Consider the following 18,280-nt stretch of genomic DNA (forward strand, 5'->3'; position numbering starts at 1 on the left):
TAGCTCTCTTTCTATCATCACTCTATCACTCGCTCTCTATCCGTCTCTATCCCTCTCTATCCAGCTCTCTCTATTCATCTCTCTCTCTCTATCGATCTCTTTATCCCTCTTTCTCTCTCTGTCCCACTCCTCTGTATCCCCCTCTCTCTATCCCTCTTTCGATCTATCCCTTTATCCATCTCTCTCTCTATCTCTCTATCTATCCCTTTCTCTATCCCTCTCTTTCCCTCTCTCTTTCTCTATCCCTCTCTATCTCTTTCTATCCCTCTCTTTCTCTCTCTATCCCGCTCCTCTGTATCCCCCTCTCTCTATCCCCTTCTCTCTGTGCCTCTCTTTCGCTCTATCCATGTCTCTCTCTTTATCCATCTCTTTCTGTTATCTCTCTCTATCCCTCTCTCTATCCATCATCTCTTCCCTGAGCCCTGGCTTGCACTTGCCTCTCCTCCCAGGCAGGGGGCGCTGTGTTCCCGGCGCAGCTCTCCGTCCTCTCTCCCTGCCTCCTCTTGTCTCGTCGGGCCGGACATGGCAGTGACAGCAGCAGAGCTGGGGCCGCACGGAGCCGGGCCGCAGACCAGGCAGGAACCCGACGTTGGGGACAATACCAGGCCGGGGAAGAGGACGATGCCCGGGGCCGGCGCCTCCGCGCTCAGCGGCTGCTATTAGAAGATACGGGGGTGCCGAGCTGCTGACGCCGGGAGCCTGTGCCGCCTGCTCGGCATGACGAGAGGAGCCCGCCGGTAAGTGCGGAGAGCGGCGGAGCGTCACAGTCCGGGGGGAGCCGGGGCTGCTGTGCGCGGATCCTAGCGATGCCTGAGAGCCCGCGGCCCGCACCGTGTGTATGTGTGTGATATATGTATGTATGTGTGATATGTGTGTATGTATGTGTGTGATATGTGTATGTGTGTGATATATGTGTGATATATGTATGATATGTGTGTATGTATGTGTGTGATGTATGTGTGTATGTATGTGTGTATGTATGTGTGTGATATATGTGTGATATATGTATGATGTGTGTGTATGTGTGTGTGATATATGTATGATATGTGTGTGATATATGTATGATGTGTGTGTGATATATGTGTGTATGTGTGATATATGTATGATGTGTGTATGTATGTGATATATGTATGTACGTGTGTGATATGTGTGTATGTGTGATATATGTATGATATGTGTGTATGTATGTGATATATATGTATGTGATATATGTATGTGATATATGTATGTACGTGTGTGATATGTGTGTGATATATGTATGTACGTGTGTGATATATGTGTATGTGTGTATGTGTGATATATGTGTGTGTGTGATATGTATGTATGTGATATATGTATGTGATATATGTATGTACGTGTGTGATATGTATGTGATATATGTATGTATGTATGTGTGTATGTATGTGATATATGTATGTACATGTGTGATGTGTGTATGTGTGTGATGTATGTATGTGATATATGTATGATATGTGTGTGATATATGTGTGTATGTATGTGATATATGTATGTACGTGTGTGATATGTGTGTGATGTATGTATGTGTGATATGTGTGTGATATATGTATGATATGTGTGTATGTGTGTGATATATGTATGTGTGTGATGTATGTGTGCGATATATGTATGTGATGTATGTATGTGTGATATATGTGTGTACGTGCGTGATATATGTATGTGTGTATAGGTATGTACTGTATATAGGTCACACACAGGCCCGGCTGCAGCGCTATATGGGGCCCATGGGCATCTCAGTCCCAGTAGCTCCCTCTCCTGATTAGATTTTTTTCTTCAGTTTTTTTTCTTCTAGTCACAGAATGTTGAAAAAAGTTTAAAAAGTCTGAACAAAAGAAACCCTCCTACACCCTTTGTTATTGCCGCATGTGTAACTGCCCGAACTTATAAAATATTATATGTCTCCATCTCCCATGTGATAAATGCCCTTCCCCCCCCCCTCAAAAAAAAAAAAATAGAAAACTTTTTTTTTTCCTTCTTTTTTTTTTCTCTGTTCACCTTCCAAAAGAATGGAACAGAGCCCAAAAAGTTGTACGGGCACCAAAATGGCGATGACGAAATCTACAGCTCCTCTAACAAAAAAAAAAGAAGTGCTGCTGCAGCTCTACAAACCAAGCGGGAAAAAAATAGTATAAGACTTTGTTCACATGGTGCGTTTTTGCTTCGTTTTTTTTTTCTGCAGGCAAAATCTGCTCTCTTGGCAGTAAAGAAGCAGCGTTTTTTTCTGCGTTATTGTGGTCTCTTGTGCATGTTGGTAAAGTTTAGTGCCCCCCCAAAAAACATGATGCAACTTCCTTAAAGTTTTAGCGTAAAAGCCCATCAAAACCTGATACCTGCGTTTTTTGTTTTTTTTTGCTTCGTTTTTTCCACTCACCCATTGTTTCCGATGGGTGAAAAAAACACTGCAAAAACGCTGACAGAAGTGACGTGCTGCCATTTGCAAAAACGCAGCAGTTTCAAAAATCAGTCGGGAAAATAAAGATAATGTTTTATTTAGCAATGATTTTCAGAAATCCACAGACTTTGCTGGTAGTGTAAAACGCAGCTTAAAATTTGCATAAAAAGGAGCAAAAAACCCGCCTCATAGCCTATGAGTGCAATTATTCCGGCATATTGCAATCACGTGTGCAGGTTTCTCTTCTGGAATAAAAATAAATAAATATATATAGTTATTAGTAAATAAAAAAAAGTGTGAAGAATGAGAAATAGGTGAGTATATGTATATACACAAGTTCTTTTGCTTTTTTTTTTTTTCATAGTGTTTATTATTGGTTCCTGTAGTGATCATCACTTTCACAATAGACTGTAGTACTATATGGCGGTGTATTGTAAAAACACACCTAGGTGTACAAACATAAGACACAAGGGAGGTCCTTTACTAGGCTCCTGACTGCCATGAAAAGGCCAAAATTCTGTACATACATTACAATACTTGTACTGACTTCCTGCCTGTTTTATACTCCAGAGCTGTTGTCACAATTCTGCAGTTTCCAGAGCTGAAATCTCCCAGCATTCCTTGCTGTCCCTATGTATTGCACAGAGCTTGTTCCGATATATTGCATTCTCGTTGTTGCACCCAGCACTAAACTTTGTCAGCATTCACAAGACACAACAAAAATGCAGTAAAACCTTTTTTCTTTTTGTATCAGCTCCAAGCAGGTTTTGCCTGCAGGGGGAAAAAGGCAGCAAAAACACAATGTGTGAACATAGCCTAAAGGTTTTTTTTTTTTTGAGGATTTAAAAACAACAAACAAACAAAAAAACCCTCATGGCAAATACCGGTATGCTAAAACAACAACGTACTCACTAATAAAATCTACTCCAGTGATTCAACTGGGGGATTCAAAAGTTGCATTTTTTTCCTAAATTTCATTTGTTGTTTTTATGGCACTATTTTTTAAGATTAATTTGATAAAAGATATTTTTTTTAAAGATTTTTATTTATCTTTGCAGTCCCTAGAATATAGAAAGAAAAATGGTGGTTAATTTATTACGCTATTTGGCACAGTTTTCTGGTGGGGTAAAAAAAAAAAAAAGTTGCAGATTTTTATACATGTCTGTTTCTTTGTAAACGTTTGAGCCTTTTATTTAGATTGTGTTCTGCTTTCACCACTTTTATGAAAGAAAATAAAACTTATGTCTGTGGACTAGAAAGGGGGACAGATTTACAATATTATGATGGAAATTATAGCAGAAGTCTCAATTTCAGTTTCTTGCCCAAGATGAGCCTCCTAATGTATCTGGCATGTCTGTCTTCAGTTGGCTTCTGTTTAAGGGGGGTTCCATTAGTTCACATGGTAATTGTCATCAATATCAGATAGGAGGAAAGGCTGACACCCAGCACCCTCCGAAATAAGTTATCAGCTCCGGCTGTACAGAGCAGAGGAGCACAGCTCTATCCATTGAATATTGCATAAGCTACGAATCCACCATCTCCTTTCTGGAACCCCAATTTATTGGGGAGAACAGGAGGGGGGGTGGGCTGCATTGCCTTTAATGGAAGAGGTCATTTGTCCTTGTAATCAGCTCCTTCCATTGATGTCCATGGCAGATATGAAGCAGCTGAGTGACTCTCGCTAAATGTGTCCGCCTTCCCCCCCCCCCAAATTCTGGATTTAGCTACTTTCTATCGTTCCCATGGGTGCCAGAGTGCTCCCGTTCTGTTAAAATAGGGACAAACTTTTGTCACACTGCCTTAAGAGGATCTGTTTCCTTACTGTCTTGTGACTTGCAAGCTGTTTTTCTTTTTTCTTTTTTTCTTTTCTCAACCTACCACTTTAACTTCAAACCACTTAGGGTATGTTCACACTGCAGAATTTTGTTTTCTGCACCAAAACCAGAGTGGTGGCAGGGAAAAAAAAAAAAGCTTGCGTTCTGTGTGTTTTTGCAGCATTTTTATTTGCATTTTTTACACTTTATTCATTTTAATGGTTGAAAACGCAGCAAAAAAACGCTTAAAGAATTGACACGCCGTGACTTGGTGGGACTGAAATTATGCACAGGAAAAAAAAAAAACACTGAAAAAGCAACTGAATGGAACACCAGTAAATTTAGCTTTTTTTTTCTTTTTATAAATATGACCTTCTGTGTGGTTTTTAAACATTGCATCATTATTTTTCTCCACTACTTCAATAGAGGATCTCAGTTTGTACATCAACAATCTAGTGTATAATGTTCTTTATTTTTTTTATGCGTTTTGCATGCATTTCTGCGCGTTAAAATGCAGGTGTAGCTTTCTGTATCAAGGATGTGATCCCAGAGCAGCAAGAAGAATCATAAAAAAAGTGCTGTTCAATAAAAAAAAATAAAATAAAAGAATTAATCAAACCTCGTAAAAAAACAAAACAAAACACAAAGATCTGCAATAATTGATGTGGAATTTACTTACACATATCTTTGTATTTATATTTAAGCAAAATAGACAGTTTTTCTCTCGAGCATCATCCGTTTTGCCTTCTCGTTTTTTTTTTTTTCTCCTCGTCTCTTTTTAAAAAATTAAGTTAGGTGACTTATCCGATCTTGTATTTATCCGTTGATTCTTAGCACTGGATCAGTTAAAAACAATCTGAGATGGAATGCTAAAGGGAAAAGTCTTTGAACCCAGGACCCCAGCGCTGCAAGGGTGCAGTGCTAACCATTGAGCCAGCATACAGTGCTAACCACTGAGCCACCATGCTGCCCCTTTACTGCTGGATCCCCCTCCTAGATCCCTCGTGGCAGGAGTCCGAGCCGGCTGGTATTGTTGGCACAGGATGCTATAGGGTGGAGAGTATAATGGCTTCCTCCATGCATTAACTAAACATCAGAATTCGGAAGCTTCAGCCATTGATGAAACCTTAGAACACTATTTCCTCTGGTTATTTACTGGTAGATCCGTCTCCACTTGTAACATGTGATGGTCACACACAAGTGTTGTTGCATTTTTTTATTTTTTGCATTGCTAAGAATGATGGGCTTAGGGTGTGCCAGGCCGACCGTGTGATCCATTCCCTGGTGCTGGCATGTGTTGCAAACCTTGTTATTGCTTCATCTTGGCTCCCTCAAGTCTTATGTTTTTTTAATTAAAAGCCGGAACGTGTGCCAATGCTCGGCAGATGTTGATATTCGCGCAGACTCTGTGCCTTTAAATGTCATAAAGAAGGTACTTTTTATCAGGCTGGTCCAGGATGACACAATTAGAGATAAAATGGGTTGTGGTAAGGTGGCACCTAACGGTGAATAATCCGACCTGATCCTGTACAAAAGCGAAAAGATATTAATGATGTACGGCATTTAAAAGGAATGTGTAACCAAGTTCATGCTACGTAATCTGAGAGGACAGAGACTCTGATTACTGTCCGTCTTTTACTGTTTCAATAAAATTAGTGTTTTATCTGCAGGAGATTATCACTACAGGACTAGGTGTCACGTGCCTCCTAGTCCAACCACACCCCCACCACTGATTGGCTGCTTTTCAGTGTTCACGGAGAGAAGCCAATCAGTGATGTGGGCGGGGTTGTACAAGGCTCAGCTTTCAGAGGACTGCTAGATCTGCAGCAGAGGAAACTGTGATTGTATTACAATGGCTGCATCCAGTAAACTAAGTGATATATCGCTGGAATCAGGGTCTCTGGCCCTACATCATGCAGCTGTCGGATTAGATAAAGGAAATCTGTCTGCAGGTTTTTTTTAAGAAGTAACCCTAATACCACTGCTGAGGATCTTGGCTGCACCCCTAAGTCCTGTAGGGGCTGATATCCACTTTTAATTTCGTCTTATAAGTGCGGTAATAAAAATTGTTAGAAATGGTCAGAAAATATTGTTAAAATATTTTGGGAAAATAGTATCCGTCCGTGTTTGTTTATTTCTATTTCTTGATAATATTTAGCCCTTCCCCAGGTGACTATGACTGATATCAGGGAACAATACACACTTTACTCACTTTAATTGACGTAAATAGTAGAGTTGTAGCTTTCCCATATTCTATTACTTATCTCGTACTGATTGTGAATTCTAATTGAAGGCTGCATTCACAATTCTGCAGGCTTCAGAGCTGAAATCTTCCAGTATTCATTCCGCTCTGTGTCTGTTGCTTGCTTTGTTGATGTATTCTGGGACGTGTAGTCTTTACGCCACGGTCATCTGATGTAGTAAACATTTTTGGGTTGCATTATGAAAGTTCAAATAAACACTTTACACTAACGTCGTCCATACACGCTGACCTTCTTATGTATGTCGATGTGTCCTGACGCTTCCCCGATGCCCAATGTTAGAGGACAGAAAGATCAGACATGTTGGCTTTCACTCTGCCCAATCCTTTAACCTCTGTTTATTTGGGGAGTGAGGTTCGATTGTCAGCCGTAAAGCAATCAAAGGTACACGGTTAGATTTCATAGTGGGAATATGCAGTGGAAAAAAACCCGACGTCTGAATGATCCCCAAGGTGCAGAATTTATCTTCCAGGAAACTTCCAGCGGAGGTTTCCTCATTGGAGCTTGTTGAGGATTTGTCCTGACCGTATAATTTATACAGTTGGGGAGCGGAGGAGATTATTGTCGGTGCATGTGGCCAGGCCCATAATAAATAGTCAGCCGATATAGAAGCCATGATGTGTGTGTGCAGACATTGCATTATTTAGCAGGCAGCGCCTGTGTTGTGGGCAGTGTCGGTGCGCCTCACCATTAATGAATAACGCACACATGACAACTTTCTGTAGGTCATTGTTTGCATGAGGTCATCATTACGCGGGAGGGCCACCGCCGCCGCCGCCGCTTCTGGGTGGCTCTGATTGTTCTTCCGGACCCTTAGGCTGGGTTGGATAAATCTCTGATTACAGGGACTGTGATCTATGAAACGTGTGATGTTCTGCAGCAGCTCTGTGATCAGACTGCTCATTCAGCCGCACGGCTGCACCCTGCCTGCAATTATGTAGAGGCGACATCCAGGACTTTACATCCACGGCACCACGTTGTGTCCTGCACTGTAGGGATCTTATGGCCGCCGTGGGCCTTGTCCAGCGCTATCGCAGAATCGTCAGCATCCACATTGTATCCATTCGTCTCTGTGATCTATGAGGATTTATTGTCCTCTTTTCTTTTGTGCTGTGGCCAACATAATAAAGGTTTCTGAGCTGATTCCTTCATGATCAAACCTGCTACCAGTCCTTTAAAGAGAAGGTATCTTCAGCAAAAGACTTTATATTTCTGACTTAATTATTATTTTTTTAAGTCAGAAAATGACATAAGAAAAAAACCAATTTTTTTTCTCTTAAAGGGAACCTGTCACCCCGTTTTTTCTGTATGAGATAAAAATACTGTTAAATAGGGCCTGAGCTGTGCATTGCAACAGTGTATTTTGTGGACCCCGATTCCCCACCTATGCTGCCGAAATACGTTACCAAAGTAGTCGTTTTCGCCTGTCAATCAGGCTGGTCTGGTCAGATGGGCGTGGTGTCTTCCCCCAGATCTTGCTTAGTTTTCCGTTGGTGGCGTAGTGGTGTGCGCATGTCCAAGGTCCCGAATCCACTGCACAGGGGAGTGAAAAGAGCACGATCTGCGCTATTTCCCTGGTGATCGGTGGGGGCGGCCATCTTCCTTTGGCCACGCATGCGCAGAAGCGGCGCTCTGCTGCCCACGGCTTCAGGAAAATGGCCGCGGGATGCCACGCGTGCGCAGATGGAGATCGCGGCGGCCATACGCACGCGCGCACATACGCACATACACACACATATATACACACATATACACACATACACACATACACACATATATATACACACATACACACATATTTACACACATACACACACATACACACACACATATATACACACATATACACACACATATACACACATACACACATACACACATATATATACACACATACACACACATATTTACACACATACACACACACATACACACACATATATACACACACATATATACACACACATACACACACACATATATAGACACATATATAGACACATATATAGACACATATATAGACACATATATAGACACATATATAGACACATATATAGACACATATATAGACACATATATAGACACATATATAGACACATATATAGACACATATATAGACACATATATAGACACATATATAGACACATATATAGACACATATATAGACACATATATAGACACATATATAGACACATATATAGACACATATATAGACACATATATAGACACATATATAGACACATATATAGACACATATATAGACACATATATAGACACATATATAGACACATATATAGACACATATATAGACACATATATAGACACATATATAGACACATATATAGACACATATATAGACACATATATAGACACATATATAGACACATATATAGACACATATATAGACACATATATAGACACATATATAGACACATATATAGACACATATATAGACACATATATAGACACATATATAGACACATATATAGACACATATATAGACACATATATAGACACATATATAGACACATATATAGACACATATATAGACACATATATAGACACATATATAGACACATATATAGACACATATATAGACACATATATAGACACATATATAGACACATATATAGACACATATATAGACACATATATAGACACATATATAGACACATATATAGACACATATATAGACACATATATAGACACATATATAGACACATATATAGACACATATATAGACACATATATAGACACATATATAGACACATATATAGACACATATATAGACACATATATAGACACATATATAGACACATATATAGACACATATATAGACACATATATAGACACATATATAGACACATATATAGACACATATATAGACACATATATAGACACATATATAGACACATATATAGACACATATATAGACACATATATAGACACATATATAGACACATATATAGACACATATATAGACACATATATAGACACATATATAGACACATATATAGACACATATATAGACACATATATAGACACATATATAGACACATATATAGACACATATATAGACACATATATAGACACATATATAGACACATATATAGACACATATATAGACACATATATAGACACATATATAGACACATATATAGACACATATATAGACACATATATAGACACATATATAGACACATATATAGACACATATATAGACACATATATAGACACATATATAGACACATATATAGACACATATATAGACACATATATAGACACATATATAGACACATATATAGACACATATATAGACACATATATAGACACATATATAGACACATATATAGACACATATATAGACACATATATAGACACATATATAGACACATATATAGACACATATATAGACACATATATAGACACATATATAGACACATATATAGACACATATATAGACACATATATAGACACATATATAGACACATATATAGACACATATATAGACACATATATAGACACATATATAGACACATATATAGACACATATATAGACACATATATAGACACATATATAGACACATATATAGACACATATATAGACACATATATAGACACATATATAGACACATATATAGACACATATATAGACACATATATAGACACATATATAGACACATATATAGACACATATATAGACACATATATAGACACATATATAGACACATATATAGACACATATATAGACACATATATAGACACATATATAGACACATATATAGACACATATATAGACACATATATAGACACATATATAGACACATATATAGACACATATATAGACACATATATAGACACATATATAGACACATATATAGACACATATATAGACACATATATAGACACATATATAGACACATATATAGACACATATATAGACACATATATAGACACATATATAGACACATATATAGACACATATATAGACACATATATAGACACATATATAGACACATATATAGACACATATATAGACACATATATAGACACATATATAGACACATATATAGACACATATATAGACACATATATAGACACATATATAGACACATATATAGACACATATATAGACACATATATAGACACATATATAGACACATATATAGACACACATATAGACACACATATAGACACACATATAGACACACATATAGACACACATATAGACACACATATAGACACACATATAGACACACATATAGACACACATATAGACACACATATAGACACACATATAGACACACATATAGACACACATACAGACACACATACAGACACACACACAGACACACACACAGACACACACACAGACACACACACAGACACACACACAGACACACACACAGACACACACACACACACACACACACACACATATACACACATATATACACACATACACATATACACACACACACACACATATATACACACATATATACACATATATACACACATACACACACACACATATATACACACATGGCCATTTATATGGATACTCCTAAATAAAATGGGAATGGTTGGTGATATCAACTTCCTGTTTGTGGCACATTAGGATATGGGAGGGGAAAACTTTTCAAGATGGGTGGTGACCATGGTGGCCATTTTCAAGTCGGACATTTTGGATCCAACTTTATTTTTTTCAATGGGAAGAGGGTCATGTGACACATCAAACTTATTGAGAATTTCACAAGAAAAACAATGGTGTGCTTGGTTTTAACGTAACTTTATTCTTTCATGAGTTATTTACAAGTTTATGACCACTTATAAAATGTGTCCAAAGTGCTGCCCATTGTGTTGGATTGTCAATGCAACCCTCTTCTCCCACTCTGGACACACTGATAGCAGCACCGCAGAAGAAATGCTAGCACAGGCTTCCAGTATCCTTTGTTTCAGATGCTGCACATCTCGTATCTTCACAGCATAGACAATTGCCTTCAGATGACCCCAAAGATAAAAGTCTAAGGGGGTCAGATCGGGAGACCTTGGTGGCCATTCAACTGGCCCACGACGACTAATCCACTTTCCAGGAAACTGTTCATGTAGGAATTCTCGGACCTAACACCCAAGATGGTGCACCACCACATTATGGGTGTCAGGTCCGAGCATTCCTCATAATATATATATATCTTTACGATTAGCAAATGGTTGAGGGACGGGACAACTCGACCTAAAATAATAAATATAGTAGTATTTTAGGCCGAGTCGTCCCTTCCCTCCCTCAATCATTTGCTATTCATAAAGACAGATCTGTCCTAGATTAGTAACGCACGGCTGCTTATTTCCAAAAACCGCCAAACCTGTGTGTGATTTGTGTCTCCTGTCGCAGCTCAGCCCCAGAAATGAACGCTGAATGTGCTGCAATAGGAAGAAATAGTAAATGATTTAAATGGGTTGTGTACTTTTGGGGATATTTTATTTTTGTTAAATGCATTTAAATTTGTTTTGTTTTTTTTTCCGTTTGGTTTGATAAATCATTTTTGCACTATTTACCTTTTATAGTCTGTGTGTTGCACAGTTTATCACTGCCTGCAGAATGAGCCAACTGAGATTCCGTCAGTGCGCTCATTTAATATTAAACGAACGGAGAATTTGTAACTCATTTATCTGTCTTTTTCTGAGCTCCTCCCAGCTGATTTACCACCACAGACCACTTGAAAACAAAGAGCCTGCAAAAGTCAAACAGTGCAAAATTTTTAATGAAGGAAAATTGCAAAAATAATTTTTAGACCCAAATACATGCATTTAAGATGGGGGGAAAAAAAATATCCCCCAAGGTGGAGCCAAAATGTTAGGCAATTTGACATTCGTCTCCACCAATCTCACTATAAACATGCAGGCATGGAGTTGAGCTGAAAGATTTGCAAGATTCTGGTTCAACAATCCTAATATTGACGTTTATTGGGGTCTATCTGGTTCCTCCATGGTGAAAAATAAAGTGTTGCATGTAGATGCCACAGAGTCTGCAATGGCGGCTCCTAGCGGAGCTTTTGGCTCCGATTCTCACCCGCGCAGGTGGAGGCTACGTCTCTGGGTCTTCTCGGGACACTTTTCCTACCAGCTGAATTCTAGATACGTTTGCTCAGGAAATGGAAAACGATACAGAGATGCCAGATGTTCCTGCTCCTAAATACATAAAATAACCCTGCAATCCGAGAGATTGCGGCTGCGCTGATTGTCGGCGTCCGGGCTGATTGTGAATGATGCTTCGCTGTAGCCGTGCGCTCGTCCCGCTCTGGATGGACGTTGTGTCCCTTCTGCAGCTGCTGTGTTATTCTTTATGGTATATGGATGATGCTTGATTGGTTATTCAGACTTTAATGAGAGATTATTATTCATTCTTGCTTAAAATCTTGTGTAATGAATTGGCTAATTAGCTCTGATTGGAGCAGCTTGTATGTGACGATTTCCATTTGTTGCAAATGCCCTTTATGAGCATAAGTATCGGCACATTACACCTGTTGTTCCCCATTTGCAGATATAACAGCTCCTGTTCTTCTGGGAAGGTTTTGGAGGGGCCTGTGGGAATTTTTTGTCCCATCATTCAGAAGAGCATTTGTGAGGTCAGACCGTGATGTTGGGGAGAGGCTCTGGGCTCACAATCTCCATTCTAGTTCATCCCGAAGGTCATGGTCTTCCACCCCCAAACATGTCTTTATGGACCTCGTGCAGATAGAGAGTTAACACATTTCCTCCAGAGTCCATTTGTGGAGGCTTTACACCACTCCATTCAATGCTTTGCATTGTGCTTAGTAATGTAAGGCTGCACGCAGCTGCAGGGCCATGAAGCTCCTTGCAGGGCTGTAGTGGATGTCTGTACTCTGCAGTTATGGAGTAAGTGCAGACGGCATGGTGGGGGGCCGGATGTTATTCTCCTGGGGTGGGCAGAGGGCCGGACATTGTGCACATGGGGAAGAGAGGCCGGATGTTATATTCCGGGGGCGGGCAAAGGGCTGGACATTATGCACCATGGGACGAGGGATCTGATGTTATACACCAAGAGATAATGGGACTGAAGGAAAAACTGGAGTCAGCACTGCAGACAATAACGGACACTGGGAGCAGTGGTGGAGACTCAGCACCGGACCTGGGGAGGATGAGTAATGCACAGTTTCGTTTTCTACAACAAACTGCAGCCGGGGTACAAGGGTTTTCCGAAACAAGAAAACCCCTTTAACTTCTTTTGGTGTGCAGATTAATAAACCGTATTTAATGGAGCAAGTCCGCATGTGGCAACCCAACTGTGACCTCAGTCATTAAATGGTTCTGGATATCCGCAGCCATATTGGTGGCAAGCAATAGCAGGAATTTCATGGACGCTGTTCTCGCTGGTTTTAGTGTGTGAAATAAACACGTCGTTCTCTACATTTATACCTTGTATATTTGTTTTCAGATAGCAGCGCGTCACCTTGGGCTGAAAGTAGCCACAAACCATTTGCAGACACGTGTTTCGGGGTGTTTTCCCCTCATCAGTGCAAAACAGTAGGTCCGATTTGGCTGGACCAGAGGACTTTGATGGCCATTTGAGCAGCATCTCTGCCGGAGAGATTACGAAAGAGGAGAAAATCCACGTGCCGGCTCCACTTCTGTAATTGGAATCGACAAGCGAGCTTTGACACGTGGTATAAAATGTCACAGATTTCACAGTCCATTGGGACCTGTCATGAATATTTATCCCTCCTCTGCTACTAATGTTCTGACGTCTTGAGAGGTTAGAGGCGACATAGCTGCAGACGGAGATTGCTGCATCTTATAATGACTTCTACATATTTATGATATTGAATAAAAACCTGCAGGATTTTTTTTTTCTAAAGCACAAACTATGGATATTGATCTGTGAGTGTGACAAAGATATGAGATTAGCTAAAGGGAGTTTCTGGGTTGTGCCAAAGCGATCATCGGTGCTGCGTTGCACTTCTGGCATTGTCGGGGCGCGCTTAGTAATCTAAGGCTTGGCTCCTTGCTTTACATTTACTCAGTTATATTTCTTCCCTCCCAAATCTTCGTTTTTAAAATTTGTGTCATTTCTTCTGAGAATTTCGAATGGGATTACGGTTTAATTTTAGCCAATGTCATTAATTACTCATTAATTTCCGCATTAATTTCCGCTGCTTTCCTACAGAAGAAAGGAGGGCAGGGAGGAGAGTATCTGCCTTGTTATTCATCCTGCATCAGCGGGAGAAGTGCGGGGAAAGTGACCCCTAGTAATCAGATCCACAAGACACCCTAAGAATTGTTCTCCGACACAGGAGCAATTTTGTGTCTTTCTGCCATAGAAAAGCCCCTGGGATTACCTCCCATCCAGGCAGTCTGAGTGCCCCGAGAGCCTCTATATAAATGCATTTCCCCAAATCCATCATAATGAAAGAGCAAATTCAGCCGACAGCTCCTAGCACTGAATGCACTCGTTTCTCTGTCCTCAGTGTCAGTCATTTTGATATTTATTCCATTTTTTTTTCGTGTCCTTGTGAGTTCTGTTGTATGCAAGTCACATAGAAGCGGAATACATGTCTCTTTTACGTAGAATATGTGAGCAGGAGGTTAATATTTAAACTACCGTAGTTCTCCATTGTAGTCGGTCCATTTAATAGACAGCTTGAATCTTCAGTGTTTGTCTTAAGTACGAATTCACACCGATTGGCCAAGGGTCTTATGACCCGAATTTGATTTCAGTTAGGGTCAGGAGACCTGCTGTCGGTCCTTGACACACGGAAGTGGGGAAACCCAGCAGCGCCTTCTCTCTTGTGGAGTGTCCCCTCCCTGTAATATAGGTTGGATGACAAATCTGTCTTCTGCTGTCTTCATTAGCTCATATATCAGCACAGCTTCTATCCTATACTTATTTTCCTTCGTGAGCTTTCTTCCTTTTCAATAGCCTTTTTTTTCTGCCCTCCCTGAGACTGTAGATTCTTTCTTCCCTCTCCTTTTTTTGTTTGTAGTGCATGCACTTAATGTTATAACTTGCAGAATTCATTTATTTTCTCTACATTCATATGTAAATGTGACATTTGCGGGGGCTTTCTCCGTGATCAATAATGACTTGTCCTAATGACTTGTTTATGTCGAATAACTAAAGGAATCCTTTTACTTTTATAGGCAGAGACTTCAGCCTGAAGGGTCCTTAACAAATGGAGAACTATTTCGAGGAGGAATCGTGTAACCTGGACAAAGTGTTGGATGAATTTGAAAAGAACGAAGGTGAAGAAGTAACTTTTAACATGGCGTCTGTAGCTTTATTGTTTAACTTTTTGTTGCTGTTTTTGTTCATATCATTTGTATTATTGAACTATTCTATTATCGCTGTATATTAGAAGCATTTATTTATTTTTTTTTATCTTGATCATTTTCAATACACTTTTTGCCTTTCAGATGAGAACGTCTCGCCGCGATTGTTGGATGGGAAGTGGAATCGCATCTTAAATCCTCCTTCTCGACTGACGGAGAACTCCGCACTGGACAATGTCAGCAAATCAATCATTGCTATCGAGGCTCACCTCAAAGACAGATCGCCCAGCCTGACGCCCCCACGTTCCAATGGAGAGATTGAATGCGTCGCCCCGGAGCTGTCCACTATGGTGACGGAAGACACCAGCATGGCTGAGGACAGGAAAGCCCAGCCACAAAACATATGCAGTACAAATACTTTGCAATGCGAAGAGGAATCGCAGTCGGCTGACGTCACCCTAAATATGAGTTGTGATAAAGGCTCTGCTCCTGGAGAGTGTTTATCTCCTTGCAGCGCCCCTATAAGCCAAGTTATCGTGGACGCCGACGAGATCTTACATGTTACTGACACCGGTCTGATCGCTCCTGACTTCAACGTCCATGATGCTATTGAAAGTAATACATGTGCCGCAGTGCAGAGCGATAGTAGTATTAATAGTCATTCATGTGAAAATGGCACTGAAGACCTTAATATTCCACCCCATTCCTTGCCCCCCATGTCCGAGCTTTGCCCGCCCTCTCCTAGCATTATGGAAAATGACAATAAAAATAAATTTGGTCCAAATATAATCAGTGTTCAGACTGTAGGTGATGATTTAAGTCCAAATCATCTGAAAGCCTCGTTTCTTCCATCTACAGATACGCAGATAGTTATTGCCTTCGCAGATGGTGATCAGAACGTACTGGCTAATGATGGACTCTCGCCTGCGGGGTCTCCCGATCTAGCGGAGGAGCAGTTCTCAGACTTTCTTGTGACAAATGGGGATTTTGAGGATCAAGAGACACCGGAAAGGGACAAAAAGTTTGAACATGGTGACCCAGACAAAGTTCTGATGAACGATGCGGAAAGTAACGCCGAAGGAACTGAACCATTCATGTCTCTCCAAAATGGGTGTGATTCCTATGGAATGCAAAACCCAACCGTAGCGCAAAACCCAAAGAGTTTACCGTCGAAAGAAGACTCTGTGACCGAAGAGAAAGAAATCGAGGAGTGCAAATCCGAAAATTACGCTAATGCTTACGAGCAGAGAGAGGACGACGTCCCCGAGGGGAGAGGACTGTTGCTAAATGTCAGCGGCGATGTCCTAAAGAACCACTTGCAAGGCCTCGGCAGTCAGGTACCGCCTGCGCAGGGGCAGACTTCCAGAATGGCTGGCGGCGTGCAACCTCTAAGTGTCCCCTATGGTGGAGCGCGCCCGAAGCAGCCGACTCATCTCAAGCTTCAGATTCCAAAGCCATTATCGGACATGTTACAGTGCGACGTGGTTCCCCCCAATGCCGGCTGCAGCTCCAAAAACAAAAACGACCTGTTCAACAAGTCCAGTCAGAATGACGTTACCGTGTCGGACGCTCTGCGTGACGAAGCTGCGGTGCGCAGCCCTGGTTTTGATGCAAACGGCGACCTGTTCGGAGAGTTCAGGGGACCCAAAAGTCCGTGCCTTGCAGTGTCTTCAGACAGCCCCGATAATGACCTCCTCGCTGGGCAGCATGGGTCTCCTGCCGCCAAGCCGTTCACATCCCTAGGGGAGGTGGCTCCTGTCTGGGTCCCGGACTCTCAAGCCCCTAACTGCATGAAATGTGAGGCCAGGTTTACATTTACCAAGCGGAGGCACCACTGCAGAGCATGCGGAAAGGTAGGTAAGGCTGTGCGGGCTAATAGTAATGTGCAAATTAGGAATTGTTGTTTAATAGGATATTTGTCGTATCCATAGTTTCGGTCATCTGTAGCAGATTGGTGGTGGGCAGACAGTCGGCACCCCCACCGATTGTCTCTGTACACTTGGCTGCTCCCTAAATTACCACATAGTCCTCACTATTCTCAATTTTATGGCACTTCTCAAGTAGATATTATCAATTGCGGACTTACATAAACTTGGCCGCATGAAGAGACCCATACCAACAGTTATAAAAACAATTTCTTTATTTCACTTAACCCAATAAAATACATTAATGACAAAACAAAAGACATAAAAAAGACAAAGTGTCCCAGGAATAGATAGGAACGGTCCTGTTCCGGATCTGTTATAAATATACAGTCCAAGGTAAGTGGATATATATATATACTCGCCCAAAATCCTATACTATCAGTTTGCTACTATAGATCAGTGGAATAATATCCATAGGGTAACATTTTTACATCCTGCTCAGGATGTAAAAATGTTACCCTATGGATATTATTCCACTGATCTATAGTAGCAAACTGATAGTATAGGATTTTGGGCGAGTATATATATATCCACTTACCTTGGACTGTATATTTATAACAGATCCGGAACAGGACCGTT

At 40.5% G+C, this 18,280-nt stretch overlaps 1 protein-coding gene across 1 annotated transcript in view; it reads left to right on the forward strand.

Moving 5' to 3' along the window:
• The first annotated feature begins 505 nt into the window (after positions 1-505).
• Positions 506-18,280, forward strand: part of ZFYVE9 (zinc finger FYVE-type containing 9) — a 45,174-nt gene continuing 27,399 nt past the window's right edge. Inside the window, exons 1-3 of the mRNA XM_077278047.1 lie at positions 506-737; positions 15,648-15,749; positions 15,921-17,629. Of these exons, the coding sequence (XP_077134162.1) occupies positions 15,680-15,749; positions 15,921-17,629 (1,779 nt within the window). The 5' untranslated portion in view covers positions 506-737; positions 15,648-15,679. The remainder of the gene's footprint in view (positions 738-15,647; positions 15,750-15,920; positions 17,630-18,280) is intronic.

Source organism: Ranitomeya variabilis, chromosome 8 (assembly GCF_051348905.1).
Source record: "Ranitomeya variabilis isolate aRanVar5 chromosome 8, aRanVar5.hap1, whole genome shotgun sequence".
In the NCBI taxonomy this organism is placed as follows: domain Eukaryota; kingdom Metazoa; phylum Chordata; class Amphibia; order Anura; family Dendrobatidae; genus Ranitomeya; species Ranitomeya variabilis.